At 45.9% G+C, this 20,778-nt stretch overlaps 2 protein-coding genes across 12 annotated transcripts in view; one reads left to right on the top strand and one right to left on the bottom strand.

The window, feature by feature from the left end:
* The window catches only part of FBH1 (F-box DNA helicase 1), a 47,169-nt gene extending 30,361 nt beyond the window's left edge, over positions 1-16,808 (bottom strand). For 3 of the 4 annotated variants that reach the window (XM_073328898.1, XM_073328900.1, XM_073328901.1), the window contains exons 1-8: positions 14,565-15,138; positions 13,377-13,541; positions 10,564-11,099; positions 9,271-9,401; positions 5,591-5,726; positions 5,078-5,268; positions 2,456-2,569; positions 494-588 (exon numbers count right to left, since the gene is read on the bottom strand). In XM_073328898.1, coding sequence (XP_073184999.1) covers positions 494-588; positions 2,456-2,569; positions 5,078-5,268; positions 5,591-5,726; positions 9,271-9,401; positions 10,564-11,099; positions 13,377-13,541; positions 14,565-14,583 — 1,387 coding nt within the window. In that variant the 5' untranslated portion in view covers positions 14,584-15,138. Of the gene's footprint in view, positions 1-493; positions 589-2,455; positions 2,570-5,077; positions 5,269-5,590; positions 5,727-9,270; positions 9,402-10,563; positions 11,100-13,376; positions 13,542-14,564; positions 15,139-16,713 lie in introns of those variants that run through there. The other variant, XM_073328899.1, reaches the window with a different exon arrangement.
* A 153-nt stretch (positions 16,809-16,961) lies between these two features.
* Positions 16,962-20,778, top strand: part of ANKRD16 (ankyrin repeat domain 16) — a 39,502-nt gene continuing 35,685 nt past the window's right edge. For 5 of the 8 annotated variants that reach the window (XM_073328894.1, XM_073328895.1, XM_073328890.1 and 2 more), the window contains exons 1-2: positions 16,962-18,620; positions 18,978-19,332. In XM_073328894.1, coding sequence (XP_073184995.1) covers positions 18,995-19,332 — 338 coding nt within the window. In that variant the 5' untranslated portion in view covers positions 16,962-18,620; positions 18,978-18,994. The remainder of the gene's footprint in view (positions 18,621-18,977; positions 19,333-20,778) is intronic. The other 3 variants (XM_073328893.1, XM_073328892.1, XM_073328891.1) reach the window with 3 other exon arrangements.

Genomic DNA, 20,778 nt, shown 5'->3' with positions numbered 1-20,778 from the left:
TATTTCTACCTGTTGCACCATATTATCCTGGTCTGTGTACTCTCCAGGACAGGGGCTGCCTTATTTACCTGTTTCTATAGTGCCTAGCACCAGGGAGCCCTAATCCAAAGCTGCCACTACCGCAATACTGCTACTAAGAGTGAGGTCAAAAATTTATTTCCTTTTAAAATTTACTGCACTTAATTTCTTTTTTGTGTTATTACAAGACACCTTCTTTTACTCCACTTGTATGAGGAGCGAGAGTTGTGTACGAGTATTCTAAAAAGCTGCTTATTTCCTGCCTACATGGTTATATAGGTATTTGATTTCTACACAAAAATCTACCTCTTGATTCATTTTTGTTAGCTGTAAGCAGTGTTTGCCATGTGTACCTCCTCAGCTCCAATAAAGGAAAAAACACATCAGAACTGGAGTTTGCTTAATTGTCTAATAAGCCAATTTCTTTTTTTGGATAAAGCGTCCCTGCAGCTTGTTTCGCAGTCAGCTTTCTTACCTGCAAATGCCATAATTTTCACTACTTGACCAGGCAAGATTGTGTGGTTTAGGATCCTTTGCTGTTCATGGGTTAGTTTTATGTCAAGTTTATTACTAAGAAATAAAATAAGAACAAAACAATTATTTTTCTGTGTTAAAATACACAACCGACGAGGAACTTATAGCAACGACATGCCTGAGCATGGAATTACAACACCCTCCTACTGGAGAGGCTGGACTGGGGAGAGACAAGGGGCAGTCAAGTCAGACAGGAAAAGGCTACAGCCATATAAAGCCAGAGATAACAAGGGCCAGAAGGAGGGTTGTAGCAGTGGGGACCATGTAGAATGGGAAGATATTGGAGAGAAAAAAAGCAACATGACTGCAGATGGGAGAAAGAACGGGTGTGACCTTGCATAAGGTCACTTGGGAGCCTTTAAACCTAAGTCATTCAGGTGCTAAGTCCCATTTCCAGAAATGACTTCAGCTCCTAAATCTCACTGAAAAAATTCAGTGGGACTTAGTCTTCTGAGTCGCGTCTGAAAATAGAACTTGGGCTCTTTTCAACATTTGACCTTTAAGTAGTGTGACCAGATGTCCCGTTTTTAAAGGGACAGTCCGTTTTTTGGAATTTTTTCTTATATAGGCGCCTATTACCCGCCACTCCCTGTCCCATTTTTTCACAGTTGCTATCTGGTCACCCTACCTTTAACCTCTCTGTGCTTCATCTCAGTTCCCCAGCTGTAGCATGGGGGATCGTTATCCTTTATCTCACAGAGGAGCTGTGAGGTTTAATTAACATTTATAAAGCAATTCAGTATTTCAGTGTTGTTTTTATAAATAAAAATATAATTAATTGTAATAAACCTACAGAGCAAACTACCTTTTTCCAGAAAGTTGGCGTGAGATACCAAGAGAAAATTCCTCCATCTAGGAATATCCTCCTGATTCTGCCAAAGCCCTTTGTTAACAAATGACTATTCTCAGAAAACTCCCTTTCTACTGACTACAACTGTGAAAGAACCATAGTTAAATTAAGATTTCTGGGTGAGGGACTGGAACTAAGGGCTGGGAAACAAAAGGGTCGAATCCCACATGTTCAAAGTATCTAAGGAATTCCCATCACCTCACCTGTGAGGTAGGGCAGTGCCACTATCCCCATTTTACAGATGAGGAACTGAGGAACAGAGAGGCTAAGTGGCTTGCCCAGGGTCACAAAGGATGTTTGTGGCAGAACAGGAATTGAATCTGAATTTCAAAAGGCCCAGGCTAGCGCTCTAACCACTGGACAATCTCTCCTTCAAGTAGCAAGCTTTCAGCAACTTGTATCAATACAGATGACAGGATGGAGTTTGTGTGGACAAGAGATATGCCAGCAAACGTCTGATGGCTGGTTTGCCTCACTGCCTCTCTTGAATAAGCAGGCAATGATAATAAGCATGCATTTATTAAAATTATTTCCTTTGTGGTAGCAACATGGGGGGTTAAGGCCCCATTGTGCTAGGCGCCACACACACAAAACAAACAAGCTTTTCTAAAAGGGACCATCAAGCTTAAATTTGACCAGCCACACTCCCTTCATCCCCCAAAACATCCCCATGGACAGGGAGGGGGCAGGAGTCTTCCCTAGGAACTTGGAGTGATAACAGTCATTTTAGCCAGCAGTAGTCACGTTATAGGCAGATAACTGTGTTTAACAGATGCTTCTTACCAACTGCGGTCATTGTAATGAGTAAAAACCCCTCATTTTAGTAAGAAAATAAAATACGTTGAATTTTTATAGCTTATGGGTCTGATTCTGCTTTCCCTCTGTGGCAGAGTAATGACACTCCAATGAGACAAAGAAGCTACTCGGACGGATGCCAGTGAGAATGAGACTCTGTAAACTAGCCCTTTCTGAGAAGTGTTTGCTCAGTCTCCAGGACTTTACAGGGATCTGTGTATTTGGCCCTCCCATTTAGATTAAATACATGAGCAGTACCTGGGCCAACCGCTTCTTCCACAGTCTGAACTGGGTGTTTCCAGCTTTGTTGTCTTAGTAACAGGGCAAGAGTTCTCCATCAAATACAAGCAGTAGAAAATACTGTAGTGAAACCTAACAGAAAACATAAAGACAGATAACAAATCTAATGTAAGAGGATCTTTAACAATGCTCAACTAAACGTCAGTTACCTCCCTCTGCCCCCACAAAAGACCCCAGAAGCCGTTTATGCTGCCCATAAAGCAATATTTGGAGAGCTCACTAGCTGACTTATCCAATAAGGTGCCAGACTGGACCAAAGGACTTCAAATTCGTTTCTGAGATGAGTAAAACTGCATGTGGAAAGATAACATAGTGCCCCCGGCAATAAAGAGCTGAAGGTGCTGAGGAAAACAGCCAATCAAGATCCTTCCTGTTTCAGTGGACGGATCAGAGATTTCCCATCACTATAGAAGTGTCCTAAGTGGGCAGCATTTGGGATATTAGCGTACCCAAGATTTTCATCAGATGTGTAGACAGCCATTGCTTACACAAATAGAAAAACAAGACAGGCCACAAACATTCAATGAGTCTAAACAGGGATACAACATCATCATTTAAAGTGCTGTTATAGTCTGAAAAGTGACTGTAAAAGTGGCATGGAGGCGCTCCTTATTTACTGCCTCTCATGGACCCAAGAGCAAGTTGGCCCACCTTGTAAAAAGATTATCTTTATAACCATCCACTCCACAAACATAACCGAGGATCGGAGAATCAAGCTGGGTCCTTTCCTTCTCATGCGTCAACACCTGTAATAAATATTTTGCAACTGAAACCTAATCAATCACCCTGTTGCTGATATCGGATTTATAAGAGAATCCAGATCACTCGGAATAATAATCACAGATAGCATTTTACATTATGTCTACACAGTGCTTTGATTAACAAATTAATCCTCGTGAAACCCGCAGAAGTGCATTAGAAAATGCAAAAAGAACAGGAATACTTGTGGCACCTTAGAGACTAACAAATTTATTTGAGTATAAGCTTTCATGAGCTACAGCTCACTTCATCGGATGCATGCAGCGGAAAATACAGTAGGTGGATTTTATATACACAGAGAACATGAAACAATGGGTGTTACAATACACACTGTAACAAGAGTGATCAGGTAAGGTGAGCTATTACCAGCAGGAGAGAAAAAAAACCTTTTGTAGTGATAATCAAGGTGGGCCATTTCCAGCAGTTGACAAGAACGTGTGAGGAACAGTAGGCTGGAGAGGTTTTAGTTGGGGGCATCATCAAGGATCTACAACCTATCCTGAAGGACAACCCATCACTCTCACAGATCTTGGGAGACAGGCCAGTCCTTGCTTACCCACAGCCCCCCAACCTGAAGCAAATACTCTCCAGCAACCACACAACAAAAACACTAACCTAGGAACCTATCCTTGCGACAAAGTCCATTGCCAACTGTGTCCACATATCTATTCAGGGGACACCATCATAGGACCTAATCACATCAGTCACACTATCAGAGGCTCGTTCACCTGCACATCTACCAATGTGATATATTCCATCACGTGCCAGCAATGCCCCTCTGCCATGTACGTTGGTCATACTGGACAGTCTCTACGTAAAAGAATAAATGGACACAAATCAGACGTCAAGAATTATAACATTCAAAAACCAGTCGGAGAACACTTCAATCTCTCTGGTCACTCGATTACAGACCTAAAAGTCACAATATTACAACAAAAAAACCCTTCAAAAGCAGAGTCTAACGAGAGACTGCTGAACTGGAATTAATTTGCAAACTGGACACCATTAAATTAGGCTTGAATAAAGATTGAGAGTGGATGGGTCATGACACAAAGTAAAACTATTTCCCCGTGGTTCCCCTCCCCCCCCCCCATTGTTCCTCACACGTTCTTGTCAACTGCTGGAAATGGCCCATCTTGATTATCACTACAAAAGGTTTTTTTTCTCTCCTGCTGGTAATAGCTCACCTTACCTGATCACTCTCGCTATAGTGTGTATGGTAACACCCACTGTTTCATGTTCTCTGTGTATATAGAATCGTCCTACTTTTTTTTCCACTGCATGCATCCAATGAAGTGGGCTCTGGCCCACGAAAGCTTATACTCAAATAAATTTGTTAGTCTCTAAGGTGCCACAAGGACTCCTGTTCTTTTTGCGGATACAGACTAACATGGCTGCTACTCTGAAACCTGTCATTAGAAAATGCAGGTAGAGATGTGAAGTGACTTGCCCGAGGCTACACGGTGAGTCAATGATAGCTGATTGAAACTCATAACTTCCCTTAGAAACTCACTACTTCTCATAGCTGGGTTAACTCTGTTGTGCTAACAGGAGTAGAAACAACAACTTGCTTTCACAACTGGGACAAGCAATGAAGACTCCAAATACACATAGGTGGTTGATCTGCTGTGTATGGAAGTATTTGTTGTATACAGTCACTTTTCTGAAAATAACAGCACTTAAAAACCACCCTGAACTATTAATATACTGGACTCTTAGCTGCTGTGAACTAAGTTCAATGGAGCAAGGATGTGCTCACAATAAATAAGCATTCCAGCTGCAGATTTTTATTTTAAGATATGAGAATCTCCCCCTCCTCACCTGTTACTTATATTGATGCCCTTCTCCCTCATTGCATTCAGCAGTGTGGCCATACAGTACAATGTCTCAGTGATGTCCAGAACTGAAAGGGTAGAGCTGGGTCTCCTAAGACACGCCATCAGCTTCTGGATGTCACGAACGCCATCAGAGAAGAGCACAATAGCTGCTATCACAGCCCACACGTTCACAGCCTAGAGAGGGTGATGGCAAAAAGAAGAATGGAGAGAACCAAGAGGACTACAGAGTTTGTCTACTCAGGGCATTGGGGTCGGCGAGAGTGAGAGAGAGGCTGGCATTGTGAAAAGATCCCTGTGAGTATTAATAGCATCAGTAACAAATTTCCTCAGCCAATCCCCTTCCTCCCTGCGACTATTTAACATTTCCTATTTACACTAACAATTTATCACAGGCAAATGCTTTTCTTTAGGAAAACCCTTTATGCCCATTGCTCCAGATATGACCCACAAAGTAAAATGTAAGACCAAAAAACCCATCAAGGAATGTTTAACCTACCCCCGCAGTGCCCGCTAAATCAGGCAGTCTCTGAATGATGCATATCTCTGCCTTGGTAAAGAGATGGTGCTGCTTCAAGCACCTGAGAACTGCATCAGGGTCCATTCTCCGGTCAGCGTTGGAGGCGGCCATATACCTGTGCAGAAAGTGCCCAAAGTCAAGGAATGAAAGTTAGGTCATCTGCAGTACCATTAAGCCTGCCCTCCGGTATGCATGTAGCCAGATGGGCTTGATCCTGCCAGGCGTTGAGCACTCTGGCTCCGATCCAGAAAGGCACCTAAGCATGTGACCAGTTCCTAATCTCACTGACTTCCAGGGATTAAAAGTTAAGTGAAGCACGTGCTTAAGTACTTTGCTGGATGAGGGCCCTGGATTGTAAACTCTTCAAGGCAGGGATCATGTCTTCGTGCATGTGTAAACAGCACGTAGCATACTGTGGGTGCTACAGGAGTATAAATGATAATGCATACGGCAAGGAGATGAGAGGGGACTGCAAGGATCACAGCTATTACTGCTAGTAATGAGGAAGGCCTGTGGAAATCCAGTGTGCACTGGTCAGAGAAAAGATATACTTTTTTTACGCATTGGGTTTTCCAATCTCTCACATCTTAAAAAAAATCGGACTACTTTTGATCCCATTTGCCTCTCCAACTTCCATCTCATCTTCCTTCTCCCTTTCATATCTAACCTTACTGAATACACAGTTTGCAATCACAGTCTGGAGTCTCCTCTACCCTCTCCAATCTGGCTTCAGGCCCAGGTGCTCCACGGAAACCACTTGCCAAAGTCTCTTAAGACCTCTTCCTAGACAAACCTCAAAACCAGTACTTCAGCCTCAGCCTCTCTGCTTGTCAGCTGCTTTGGATACCATTGACCATGCTCTTCATCTTGCAATCATGTCTTCCCTTGACTTCCGTGACTGTCCTCTCCTGGTTCTCTTCCTTCTCCTCCAATTGTTCCTTCAGTGTGTCCTTCAGAGGATTCTCCTCATCTTATCTCCAACTTCCTGTGGATGTTCCACAGCAGTCTGTCTCTCCCTACACTTTATTTCTGGGTAATCTCATCCACAAATGCAAATTCAGACACCATCTCTATACTGATGACTCTCCGATCTACCTCTCCACTCCAGTCCTGCCTCCTTTTGTCCACATTAAAACCGTGGCCTCTCTCTTTGACATCTCCTTGTGGATGTCTAGACATCAGCTAAAGCTCAGCACAGCTAAAACAGAGCTTTTACTCTTCCTACCACTCCCTTCCTGGTACCTCTTTTCTCAATCACTAGGGACAACACAGAGTGGATAAAAATTGATGATTTATTAAAAAACAATTTAAAAAGTCAGATTTATTTATTTAAATTAAACACTGGTTGGTTTGTTTTTTAAATTAAAAAATGTAAAATTAAATTTGAAATTGACAACCTATTTAAGGCCTACATTTATTATAATCTATTAAAATCATTTAAAATAAATACAAAATATAATATTAAGCAGAAAATGTTCACTGCCAAGTGTTAAAGTCAAACCACTGAACTGGTGGAAGTCATCAGCCAAGCACCTGGAACCAGAGTTTGTTGAAATGCTAAACCAGCAGTAGCCTCTTCTACAGGTGCAAAGAGAGAATATTTTCTTCGTATCTGTTTATTCAACTAGTGCAGTTCACTGACTGGTTGATTCAAAGTTAAGAAACCAGTGGGTGTTAAAAAAGCAGGAAAGCTTGTTTTCCTCTTCCAACCTATTAATGAGAAGTGTGTGTGAGAGGATGAGATCTACTAGTTTCAAAATCTTGAAGGACATGGTGACCAGAAACAATCAATTCAATTAGCTAATTACAGTTCATACTTCCTTTGTTGAATAAATCAGTTAGTTTTAAATGCAAAACATGTTTTGATGGACTTTTTTCTTATGTACCCAGAACATTTAAAGGTTAAAAAATTAAATTGCTGTTTTAATTGAATTTGGGTTTCCATCCAGCGAGAGATGCAAATCAAAAGTAAAATATTAATCTAATAAATAAGAGATGCATCATTCACCATTTACTAACATAATAAAAAATTTAAAATTAAGAATGAATATATATTAAGGTAAGCTATGTAATTGTTTAAATAAATGTGTATAAGATATAGTGTATCAAGACTAGCAAAAAAAAGCACCAAATTTAGTGTGAAGGCTATATTTAGTTGCCAATCAACATGTTTTAATGGTTACCATTTGTTAACTAAGTATTGGGCGCTTAATAATTTTAACTCTTAGGATTCTGGACTAGCCCTAAATAGTAACATCCAATTGGTTGGCATGTCTGTCCAGTTGGCTATTTAGTGGTTTAATGATTATCAGCCAAGGAAAATAAAGTACAAATGCAAAACAGGGTTAAAATCGATTTAAAAATCAGTGTGTGCTGCTTGCTGGTTTAAATCATGATGAAAACTGGGGACTTAAATCGTTCTGATTTAAAATCAGCCCTCGCTGGTGCAACACCACCATTGTGCCTATCACCCAGACCTGTCTCTAGATCCTCAGACCCAGGCTGTATTTAATTCTTACAAACTCTTTCGGGATAACATCTCTTACGCACGGCCTTATACATCCACACAGCTCAAATTCTCAGCCAGGCTCTCTTTATCTCACGTCTCAATTACTGCAACATCCTCCCCTCTGGCCTTGACAAATGCCGTCTTGCTCTGCTCACACCCATTCAGAATGGTGCCGCAAAGATCATTTTCTTAGTTAGTTGCTTTGACCACATCGTCCCGCTCTTTGCGGTCCTTCACAGGCTCCCCCTTCTCGATGGCATCAAGCACAAGCAATCAGTCTTCGCTTTCAAGGGCCCTCATGACCTATCCCCCACCCTACGTATCATCTCTCATTTGCTATCTAGATGTGACTTTCACCTCCGATCGGCCTTGTTGCCAGCCTCCATTGCCCACTTGTTAATATTTTCCCATGTTGCTCCTCACACTTGGGAGGATCTCCCAGCAAACACCTGCAAAGCGAACACATTATCTTCCTTAAAACTCTCCTTTGCCACGTTGCATACAAAACACTTGACAATGGTTCGGTCCCTGGTGTGCTGAGGCCACTACCTACCATGCTGAGCTACCCTGTCTCATTGTTTCCTTGGCTTCGCCGTCTGTCTGTATCCATCTGTTATCTCATACTTAGATTGCAAGCTCTTTGGGGCAGGAACTGTCTTTTTGTTCTGCGTTTGTATAGCGCCCAGCACAATGGGGTTCTGGGCCGTGACTAGGGTTCCTATGCACTACTGTAATACACATAATAAATAATAGTAGCCAGAAAATGGAATGATTTGGAAATTTAGAGCATCACCTCTAGGTTATATTTTTATGGCATAAATACTTGAGCGGTTAAGGCATCTGATTAAGGGAAAATGGAAACAGGAGATTTTTGGGTGGAGTGGGGAGAGCGAAGATGGCATTTTTTGCCTAGCCCAGAAGGTCCATTGATCAGTTTTACTTCTCATAACTAATTCCTCCTCTCCCCTGCACACCCCAATCATGTGAAGCAAGATGTGTGAGAGGAAGTTAATCACCTTTCTTGGCAAAGCACAGCATAAAATGGAGGCAAACCTACAGCAACAGACTGGAAACAGGGCAAAGCACTGCGGGGCTGCTTCCCCCATCTGCTGACGTACAGCTGTAAAATCACACGATGAAACAGACTCACCTTATAAACCCCAGCATGCACTGATCCTGCTCTTGGGTTATACCGTAACGATCCAGAATCCATTCAACTGTGAGCAGAGCCTGGGCCTCCTTCATGAGGTACTGACGGTACAGCTTTTTCCACAGGATAAACTAAAATGCAAATCAATGTCCCTATCTGAACAGCACCTTTCAACCCAAAACACTTTATAAATAGGCTTCTTCTGACAAGCACCAAGAAGCAGCATTGCTCCTGGGGGAGACATGTAATTTCAGTATAGCAAAACCCAACAGCTCGATAAAAAACAAGCAAGTGGCTCATGATGGGGCAAAAAGAAGATGGAGAAAAAGGAGGGATGGAGGAGGAAAGAGTGAAAATTCTTGCTCCTTGTAGTCTAAGGACTTGTCTACAAAAGGCTTGTTTCTCTAGAATTTCTCACTATAGGTACCCCTGGCTTAACCACCCAATGCTGGCAAGGTACCATCGGCCATCAGCATTTTTAACACGGTCACTCAGACCTACTTTGAATAGGATTAGAAAACATAGTGCTTCTGACATCCTGTGGCTCTCTGGAGCCTGTCCCCACGAGCCCTCCCACCTACCCCTTTGGGACTGTCTTGGTAGACACTGCTAAGGGCTCATCATCTTTTACGGTCTCCAAATCTAAAACAACTCCCAACAAGTTCATCATTATTTATTATTTGTACTGTGCATAGGAGCCGCAGTCATGGATCAGGGCACCAGTGTGCTTGATGCTATACAAACAAAGAACTAGAAGATGGTCCCCTGTCTCCAAAAACAAACGGCCGACCTGTAAGCGAGGACAGGTGGATGCAGGCAGATGGGGTGGTTCCTAGTAACAGTGAGACAATACTGCTCAGCAAGATAGACAGTGGTCACAGTGCATGAGCTAACAACAGAGAATTTTTTGTAGGGATCACTGCAGAGGGCAGTGGGATGGCCTTGCAGACATTTACAGGCAGCTCCTCCAAAGTAGGTGGAACCCACATAAGAGAAAGCACAAAGGTAATGGTTCAAAAATGTAACTGGTGGCCGATGAAGGTGGGGGAGGAGTGTCACCTCCTAGCAGACACTCGGCACCTCACAGACAAGACTTCACAAAAGAGCGAAGTAAGGGAGGTTATGGTGATTACTGATGGGACAGATAAGTGGAAGAAGTGGATTCAAAGGAAGAAAGAGAGAGGTCACTTAGCTAAGCAGACCAGGGCAAATGTTCCTGGTGCATAAGCAGGAATGTGACATGATATAGGCAGCAAAAGAATCTGAATTAAATCAGTAAGACAACACCCTCACCAATGGATCACTGACAATCTCTCTCCAGCGATGACACACCAAGCTCAGGTTCAGATAGAGATCAGTCACAGGGAGGAAAGAAAAAATAATTCTCAGGACTTCATTGGGCAGCTGGTCAATGTGTCCTTGGGGTTCTTTACCGCATGAAGTCCCTAGAAGCCCAAAATATGAATCAGGAATTGGATCAATTTCTATGACATCAGGGTCTTGTCTGATTTCTGTGTGTCCTGGAGAATACTTGAGGGAACTGTCCATCGTGGGCTTTTTATCAGTCCCACCACATTTACTGTATTCTGTATAATTACTGCCAGCTCCTTCTGAGCAGAGAGGCCGTTTTCTAGAGGCCGCAAGACCCCCGGAAGCTGGTTTAGCATCCCCATCATATCCAAGCAGGGCACAGTAATCCTCCAACCCATCGTCCATGAAGGAGTCCAACGACTCTTCCTTAACTTCATTGCTTTTTGCCACTTTGTTACTGGTAGTTTGCGTCTGAATGACTTTGAAGTAATCAGTGATGCTCCTCTGATGATCCTGTCCTATAGCCAAGACAAGAAGAAAGAACACAAGCAAAATGTGTTTCTCTGTGTGTGTCCAATGCCTGAAAGCCTCTAGGAGACTTTAAAACAAAAGGGCAAAATGCTAACACCTCACTGCTCCCCTCCTCATGATCTTTACACACAAATAAATACATAGAAAGAAAGCTGTAATTTCTACTTCACATTAATTATTTCCTCTGAACGGACAAACACGGTGACAAAGGAAGGAAGCAGAGAGATAGGAGGATAAATAAAACCTCTGAGATCAGCATAAAGCTCTTCCTGCTACAGTTTACTTTTCAGAATCCAGTAAACATGAAAACAAGTTGAAACAACAGTGAAGCCGCAAACTGTTTCAAGCTTAATGTGAAAATCGCAGCTTAAACCCCTAAATCAACATTACTCAAATGCAGCCACCGGAGGATTTTTTTTGCAGCCACAACAGCCTACTAGGCAGAGACTGGGGGGACAAAGCGGCAGTCCCACCCTGCAGCACCCAGCTTTTGCTCCTGGATGTGCTCCCTTGGCGTTTGCTGGCACCGCCAGCAGGGTTCAGTGCCCTGCAGCCTCCTTAGGGGCTCCAGGCAGCGCCTCTGGAGACACATGGCGCTGGTGTGCACAGCACCAGAGGAACCTGGGGCTCCGCCAGCGGCTGATGAGTTCCTGACCTTCCTTCTCAGGGGTGACGGGGATCGGGCTTCAACCCCGGGGCTCCCACTTCAGGCTTCAGCCCGAGGCGGCAGGGCTCCGGCTTGGAAAAATTGTCAGAGCAGCCACCAGCAAGAGTTGGTAGCCACACTCTGAGGCCACCAAAAAACTTGTTGCGAGAACCCTGACCCTAAATGGAACAGGCCTTAAATACTTATTGAAATTTTAAGAAAAGAGATCAACATTTTTTTAAAGTAATAAAGCTAATTTATTACCAGCCACCCATTGATTTGACCGCAAAAAGATTGTAGCACAGAAGTGAAACTGAAAGTCTACGATGAACTCTACTCTCAGCAGCCTGTCCTTTCACTAATACAGCAACCCACACTAGCCAAACCCCTGGAGATGCACTTCACCTAAGCAATCATATTATTGGTTTGGATATTAACGCGTACCTATGCCGACATTAAACATCATTACTGGTCCATACAAGTTTCATGCTCTTCCTAGTCTGCAACTCACAGCCATTATTTTGTGCTTCCTAATGTTTAACCAAGAGGCAGTGCTGGAAAAACAAGTGGGGCCAAGATTTTCAAAAGCAATTAGTGATTTTGAAAGCCCAAGTTGGCATGCCTTAAAGGGCCTGAGCTGAGCACCCAAAAAGTAAAGCATCCAAAAATTACTAATTTTCAAAAATGACTTGGCGGAAGACACGTATTCAGAGTCTACAATGGAAATGAAACATGATCCAGCAGTGAAGGCATAGAACAGAGAATCAGGAGCCCTGAGTTCTAGTCCTGACTCAGCCACAGACTCTCTCTTTGACGCTGAGCAAGTCAATTCACCTCAGTTCCCCCGAGGAAAATTTCCAAAAATGTTTAAGTGACTTAGGAATCTAAGTGTCACTTTCAAACACAACTTAGCCACTACTCAGGCTCCCAAGCACCTAAATAACTTTTGAAAATGAGACTTGGGCGCTTTTGAAAATTGTACCCCATGTATGGAAAATGGGTATCATAATAGTTCCCTGCCTCACAGAGAGGTTGTGAGGATTTGTTAGTTAATGCTGTGAAGTGCACGGAGATCCCTGAATGGAAGGTGCTATAGAACATTAGACAACCAACACTTAGAGAACTAACTAAATGAGAATGCATATTAAATAATGAATATCCAAGAGTATCTCCATAACTGCAGATGCTGCACTGTATCTCAATTAGGGCTGCCATTTGCAGCAAGCAGGCTGGTCTAATGAGGCTGGTGAGTGCAGCTCAGCTTTTCAAAGCAAGAGAAAGGCAGAAGACATTTGGAGTTGGTGTAAACCAAGACTTAACCCAGCCCGGGTGTGGGACTTGCCCTCCTTGGGAGGAGAAGGGACTCATGACTCTAAAGGTAGCTCTCTCCTAAGTTGCTCTCCATTGCTTAGTTAGGCCGCTGCTTAAGTACAGTTATACCAAAGGGTGATTACAGTATGGATCAATCAACTTCTTTCATTGTGGACACTCAATTAGACCTCCTCCACTGCTCTTCCATCAGTAACTGCTCACAGTAATTGGGGTTAAATTCCACTGTTGCACAGAGTCAATATTAACAGTACACTCTCAGCTCTTAACCTGTTTGGAAACACTGTACCTTCTTGTTGTCTCTTGGTCCTGTATGTAGGGTAGAGGCCCCTGTTTAGATCTCCGCTTGCCTGTCTTTGACTGAAAGGCTGTGTCAGGGAAGACGAGCCTTCTCTGCTCTGGCTGAAGGCTTCACAGTCACTGGCTGTAAGGTGCTTTCGTTTAAATGGTCTCACTGTCACCAACACGAAAAGAAAATTGCATGGCTGTTAATTTAATTAAGTTTATGTTTATTTTCAAGTGACAAAGGCTGTGCCTTTGGTAGACTTCGACAATCAGTTCATTAGGGATCAGTTATTTTATAAAAGCCCCATGGGATGATCCCCACATCTTAGCCAATGTACTCTCTTTCAGTAGCTTATGCAGAAATTTATACAGAGCTTTGAAGATATACTGTACAGTAAAATACATCATCATCAAGACACTTTGCAATGTTCAAAGCTATGTGGTAATTATAAAGTTTACACAATAACTTCACTCCTGGTGTCTCATTCATCACTGTACAGGACTTTGGGATATCCTCCGGTATGAAATGGCTACGCCACTGCTATAGCGACAGAAGGAGTTTTGCCAACGCTGTAGTAAATCTGCCCCCTGGATCAACAGAAGAATTCTTCCATTGACTTCGCGGCATCCACATCTGGGCTTAGGTTCACTCCATTTCTCAGGGCTGTGAATTTTCCACACCTCTGAGCAACATACCTAGGTCAACCTAAGTTTACAGTGTAGACCAGGCCTAAGTCTAGGGATCTGGTTACAACAGAAAAAAACCTGTAATGCAGATGAGCCTTCAAGCCTTTTGCACAAGTGGGCTAAAGCTTTGGATATGTCCAGGACATTAGGCCTGTTAAACTTCTATCTAGACTCAAAATTGCAAACTGTTAACTGGGCCCCTCACTCAGATATATTTGCAGTGTAGCTCTTACCCTTACCGTTGGCAGTAAACTAGAAAACCTTGTGAGCAATTTTAAAATGTTGGACTGTAAATAGAAATTCACAAGAACACATCTATTTCGATAACAGTGACTGGCAAGGATAGATGACCTAACTTCCAGTCACAGAATTATGAGTTAAAATCTAAAATGACCATGTGCAATAGTGCTTCCAGCTGCAGTAAAAGCATCCAAGCCACACGGCTCACTTGGCTTCAGTTTTTAGTTCTTTTTTATATCACACAGTAGAGAATGAGATCCCATACCATAAACCATACCCAGCATATCTATGAAGCCAGTAAGTGCTTTTGGTTTACATTAGCATCAAAAGGTCAAGTCATTTTCCTTCACTTCTTCCTCCCCCTCAGAGCTATTACACACCACTAAGAGCTTTAGCAAAGACCCCTGTGGTTTCTGATGCCTTATACAACCAACACTTCGCTGCCCCAAAACATACCAGAAGCAAATATCTAAGGAAGAACAAATTATTTGCTCTTCAAGATCAGATGCTTTTGAAAAATATTCCAATTAAAAAAAATTGTTTCTCTCTTAAAAGGAGAGTGGACAGAGAAGTCAAAGTGGGGAATGCAAATACTTCATTGACAGGAATACTAATTTTAATTATTTTATTATTTTAATCAAATCATAGCATTTTTGCTTTAATGGTTGAAAATCTTAAAAATCCCAATGAACAATGAATAAAGCCCCCCACCTCCTCCCCAGCCATGACCTCAGAAACCCCGGGCATTAATTCTCCAATGCAACACCAAGGCTCTTATAAGCATTATCTATTCTACATGCCTACTGCCCCCAACACCTGTCCCCAAAGCAGACCCCACCACCAGATCCTATCCCTGCCCTCAATGCAGACCCCCCTCAACCCGATCCCAGCCCCCAATGCAGCCCCTCCCATTCCAGGCCCAATCCCAATGCAGACCCCTCCACCTCAATCCCTTGCCCCCCAGTGCATACTCCTCCCATTCCAGCTCCTATCCCTGCCCCCCGCCCGATCCCTGCCCCCCCAGTGCATACTCCTCCCATTCCAGCTCCTATCCCTGTCCCCCAGTGCATACCCCTCCCATTCCAGGCCCTATCCCTGCCCCCCAGTGCAGACCCCTCCCATTCCAGATCCTATCCCTGCCCCCCCGTCCCTGCCCCCCCAGTGCAGACCCCTCCCATTCCAGCTCCGATCCCTGCCCCCCGATCCCTGCCCCCCAGTGCATACCCCTCCCATTCCAGATCCTATCCCTGCCCCCCCCGATCCCTGCCCCCCCAGTGCAGACCCCTCCCATTCCAGCTCCGATCCCTGCCCCCCCCCGATCCCTGCCCCCCCAGTGCAGACCCCTCCCATTCCAGCTCCGATCCCTGCCCCCCAGTGCATACCCCTCCCATTCCAGATCCTATCCCTGCCCCCCCCGATCCCTGCCCCCCCAGTGCAGACCCCTCCCATTCCAGCTCCGATCCCTGCCCCCCAGTGCAGACCCCTCCCATTCCAGATCCTATCCCTGCCCCCCCGTCCCTGCCCCCCCAGTGCAGACCCCTCCCATTCCAGCTCCGATCCCTGCCCCCCGATCCCTGCCCCCAGTGCATACCCCTCCCATTCCAGATCCTATCCCTGCCCCCCCGATCCCTGCCCCCCCAGTGCATACTCCTCCCATTCCAGCTCCGATCCCTGCCCCCCCAGTGCAGACCCCTCCCATTCCAGCTCCGATCCCTGCCCCCCGATCCCTGCCCCCCAGTGCATACCCCTCCCATTCCAGATCCTATCCCTGCCCCCCCCCGATCCCTGCCCCCCCAGTGCAGACCCCTCCCATTCCAGCTCCGATCCCTGCCCCCCGCCCGATCCCTGCCCCCCAGTGCAGACCCCTCCCATTCCAGATCCTATCCCTGCCCCCCCGTCCCTGCCCCCCCAGTGCAGACCCCTCCCATTCCAGCTCCGATCCCTGCCCCCCGATCCCTGCCCCCCAGTGCATACCCCTCCCATTCCAGCTCCTATCCCTGCCCCCCCGATCCCTGCCCCCCAGTGCAGACCCCTCCCATTCCAGCTCCGATCCCTGCCCCCCGATCCCTGCCCCCCAGTGCAGACCCCTCCCATTCCAGCTCCGATCCCTGCCCCCCGATCCCTGCCCCCCAGTGCATACCCCTCCCATTCCAGGCCCTATCCCTGCCCCCCCGTCCCTGCCCCCCCAGTGCAGACCCCTCCCATTCCAGCTCCGATCCCTGCCCCCCCGCCTGATCCCTGCCCCCCCCCAGTGCAGACCCCTCCCATTCCAGGCCCGATCCCTGCCCCCCAGTGCAGACCTGACCCCAGGCCCTAGCCCCACCCCCACTCTAGACCCTCAACCCAGGCCCTAGCCCCGCCCACAATGGGGACCCTTCCAGGCCCGAGCCCCGCCCGAGCCGAACCAGCCTCACTCTGGTCCCGCCGGCGTTCGGAGCCTGCCGGAGCAGCTCGGCTTCCTGAGTCCAAACTCCTGCGCCCGTGACGCCCGGGATCCCGCTCCCCGCCTCCGCCTGACTGACTCCGCCGCGCGCCAATCAGAGAGCGCGCGGTCTCAGCCCCCTCCAATGAGACTCGTCCTGGCTCACGGAGGGGCGGGACGCGGCCAAGGGACGAGCGAAAACGTGCCCGGAGTTTGTTTACTTCTCCCGCTGCCGCCGCCGCCGCCACGTATTCAGTTCAGCCCTTCGCGGGGGCAGTAACCCTAGGGCGGCGGGTGCCCCGCCCGCAGGTCACACGCCGTGATGTCATCGCGACGTCGCGCTGGCGTCACCCGGAGTTGTGATGTCATGCTGACGTCATGGCGACCTCGCGCTGGGGTGACGTCACCCTGCAGCAGAGTGGGGAGCGTCGCAGTGGCAAGGCCCCCCCGGGCTCTACGTCACCGCGGGGCTGACTGGAGGAGGGGCGATCGTGGCCCCAAAACCTCTGTGTAAATTACGCCCCTCAGGCTGGGGGGGCCCGGGTCACACCGCGTGCCAGGGCCCCAACGCCTCTCGAGGGGCTGGCTGCCCCGCATGCGGGGGCAGCCTGGTCAGAAGGGGCCGTGCAGGGCCATGGGCTGACGGTGCGGGCGCCGGGAAGAGATGGCCCCTCTCCCCCGCCAGCGCCGTACCTTGCTGGGGAGCGGTAGGCTTTCAGCGGAAGCGGCCAGCGGTGGCCGTCGGGGGAAGCCCGGTGCCAGACTAGTCCAGCCGGTAATAATAATACCGCGCTCTTGTCCCGCGCCTCCCATCAGCAGATCTCCCAGCACTTTACAGAAGAGGTTGGTATCCCCATTTTACAGATGCGGAAACCGAGGGACAGATTAGTAAAGTGACTTGCCCAACATCACCCGTCTGGCTACCAGCCACGCAGGGACTTGAACTAAGGTCTCCAAAGTCCCCACTCGCTAGGGTGACCATATTTCCCAAAGAGAAAACGGGACACTCTGAGCTGCTCGCCCAGGGGCCTACCCAACCCCCATGCGATGCTCTGGCTGGTCACTGGAACCCTGCGGCCTCCCCCCCTCGGTTGTTGTCTGTCACTGGAACCCTGCAGGGCCCCCCTCAGGAGGCTGTTGCCCGTTGCTGAAACCGTGCCAGCCCCCTCCTCCATATGCTGGAACTCTCTGCACCCACCCACCCCCCGCCTCCTCTTCTGGCAGGGGGCTGGCATCTCTGCTCGCCCACCCCGCACTTCCCGCCACACTGGATTTGTCCTCTTTTGCCCTTGCCAACTGATCAAGCTGGCAAGAACAAGAGGAGACAAATGCCTCCATTTGAAAAAAAAAAGTCGGGAGGACCAGGACAGGGCTTAAAAAAAGGGACTGTGCTGGCCAAAATGGGACATATGGTCCCCCTACCAGTTGCAGCTCTACCCACTAGCCTAATCTGATCCATTTGCTAAGGCAGATTTAAATCATCCAGCCCTGCGGTAGGGATGCAGGTCTCTTCCCATAGCTCTGTTACAAAGCAGCGATCATAGTGTTCCTAAAATAAAGTGTCAGGGCAAACACTATTTGTCCACAAGAAGAAGACAGCTCGTGTAAGGGGAAGGAGTTCAGTGCAGCACAGCCCAGCAGCAGCAGCAGCTATAGAAGCCGTCAGTGGACTCTGGTGTGCCTGGTGTGAGCCTTTAACCATTTTAATGTGACACATGCAAGTGGCTTGGGTCTTTTTCATTTTGTGTAGCTGATCCCACCAGCTTTTTTAGCTTTGTTAAGATGATAATTTTATGGCTGACTGTTGAAAAGCCTAGTATTAAATAATAACTGCTGTCTTTATGCATATGATCCAAAACTGATTTATTTACTGACTTATTTACTACATCTTCAGTTCAGGTATGTGGGGGGAGCATTTTTATTTATAAAAGCTATTTTTATGACACGGATTGTAAGAATTTCTTATCCACTTAAGTTTCCCTGCCCACTTAGGAACCTCCACTTGCTCACAAACATACACCGTCTCTCTATATTTTCCTGTGGACATTTTAACACAGTGATGTCAGATATCACAGACTTGCCACCTTTGATTCATTTGGTGGGAGACACCTTTGCTTTGGATTTATATTAAGACTGTTTTTATGATAATAGATTTTCCAATTAGCCTTTAAAATCTCATCACTAATTTTATTTTGTAATCTCTTATTTTGTAGTCCCTAACTTACTTGCTTGTTGTTGTTTGTTTTAATGTCTTAGGAGCCACATGTTTCTCTATGGCTGAAGCAGAAAATCAGAAACAACTTCTCAGGCTGATTCAAGAAGGCAGGCTAGACCTTTTCAAAGAGGAGTTGCAGAGAGATGAGGAAATGAGCAAGGAAGTGCGGCGGAAACACTATGGGAAATCTGGGGATACTCTACTGCACTATGCAGCCAGGCACGGTCACCTGAATGTTCTGACCCATTTAGTTGAAGCCTTGGAAATGGACATTGAGATGTTTAATAATGACTACAAAAGGCCCCTCCACGAAGCAGCTTCCATGGGTCATAGGGATTGTGTGTTGTATCTGCTGGATAAAGGTGCAAGGATAGACTGCTTGAAAAAGGCAGACTGGTAAGTCACAGGCTTGTTTCACTGTAGGATCTGGCTAGTGTTATGTGTTTGGGGGATGTGGGGGAGCATTGTCTAATAGTTGGCGCATAGGTCCAGGAATCATAATCTAATCCAGATCTCCCACTGACTCACTGATTGACCCCAGTCAAATTGCTAACCCTTTTTTGGCTTGTTTTTCCACCTTTAAAATCTAGGGTGCCCAGATGAAAGGATGAGTGAATGAGAAATTCATGGGCAGATAATAATACCTTCTTCTGAGTGGTATAGTAAGCCTTAATAAACTGATATTTGGAAAGCACTTAAAATGGCTAGCACAGTGGGGACCTGATAACACAAATAACGATATGGGAATACAAATAATAATATTATCAGATTAAAATTGTTATATAAATGTAAAGTATTACTGCAAGGGAAGGAAGCTGCATTATTCATCAAGGTGGTGGTGGGACAGGATTTCCATCACGTGAGGCAGCAAAGAATTCTCAGTTAATATTTAAAGTTGAAATTAGAGCATGAATAGGAGGCACTGACCTAATTCTTATCATTACAAATCAGTAGTCTGTTTAGTACTCCTGACATTGACATAATAAGCATGAGCAGGGGAAGATACCTGTCTCACATAGCAAATCTAGATATGTTGATACCTTTATATTCCCATGGCACCTTTCATTCCTACAAATTCCAAAAGCAACAATACATACTTGTTTGCCCAGCTTCTGGCCCTGGAATCCAGTTGCATTGGGATTGATGCATACGAATCTGTGGCCTTACATATACTATGCATAGTTTAGCAAAGAGAAGATTAAATCTCTGCCTACTTGAGAATACATTGTGCTTTCTGTCAATGTCAAAGAGTTTTGTCCCGTCTATGCTAGCAGTTGAATTGTTAAATCATTACTAATATCAGGTTAGTGCGGTAAAAAGATAAATGTAAGAAGTAGTATGGGAAAACTTCCTGAAAGTGAGATCTAGTATTCACTTTACTTATTTACCCAATTACTAAACTCTCTGGGCACACAGATACTATTCATGCAACGCATGACAAAATTTGGCAACAGGGAAAAGATTTAAATAGAAATATACATCCACTCACCCCATGCCCCAGTTTAAAACCTGAGGCCTGGTCTACACTTAAAACTTATACTGGGTAGCTGTGTTGGTCATGGGTGTGGAAAAACCACACCCCTAGTGACATAGCTATGCAAACCAAACAGTCAGTGTAGACGCAGCTATGCCAAAAGAAGAGTGCTTCTGTCAGCATTGTTAATGTTATTTGGGGAGGGGCTGTTCGTACACCAGCAGATTTCCTGGTTTGGTCGGGGTACATTGCGTCTGCAACAGGGGCAATGCCAGCATAGGCTCTGTAGTGTAGATACAACCTGAGAAAAGAGCTTAGACTCTTTATGCTGTGAAAATGGTGGAGGCCTCTTTGTTTGGGATATTGAA

This window comes from Lepidochelys kempii, chromosome 1 (genome assembly GCF_965140265.1).
Source record: "Lepidochelys kempii isolate rLepKem1 chromosome 1, rLepKem1.hap2, whole genome shotgun sequence".
In the NCBI taxonomy this organism is placed as follows: Eukaryota; Metazoa; Chordata; order Testudines; family Cheloniidae; genus Lepidochelys; species Lepidochelys kempii.
Note: the sequence above shows the minus strand (reverse complement) of the source record. Positions and strands in the feature narration are given on the sequence as shown.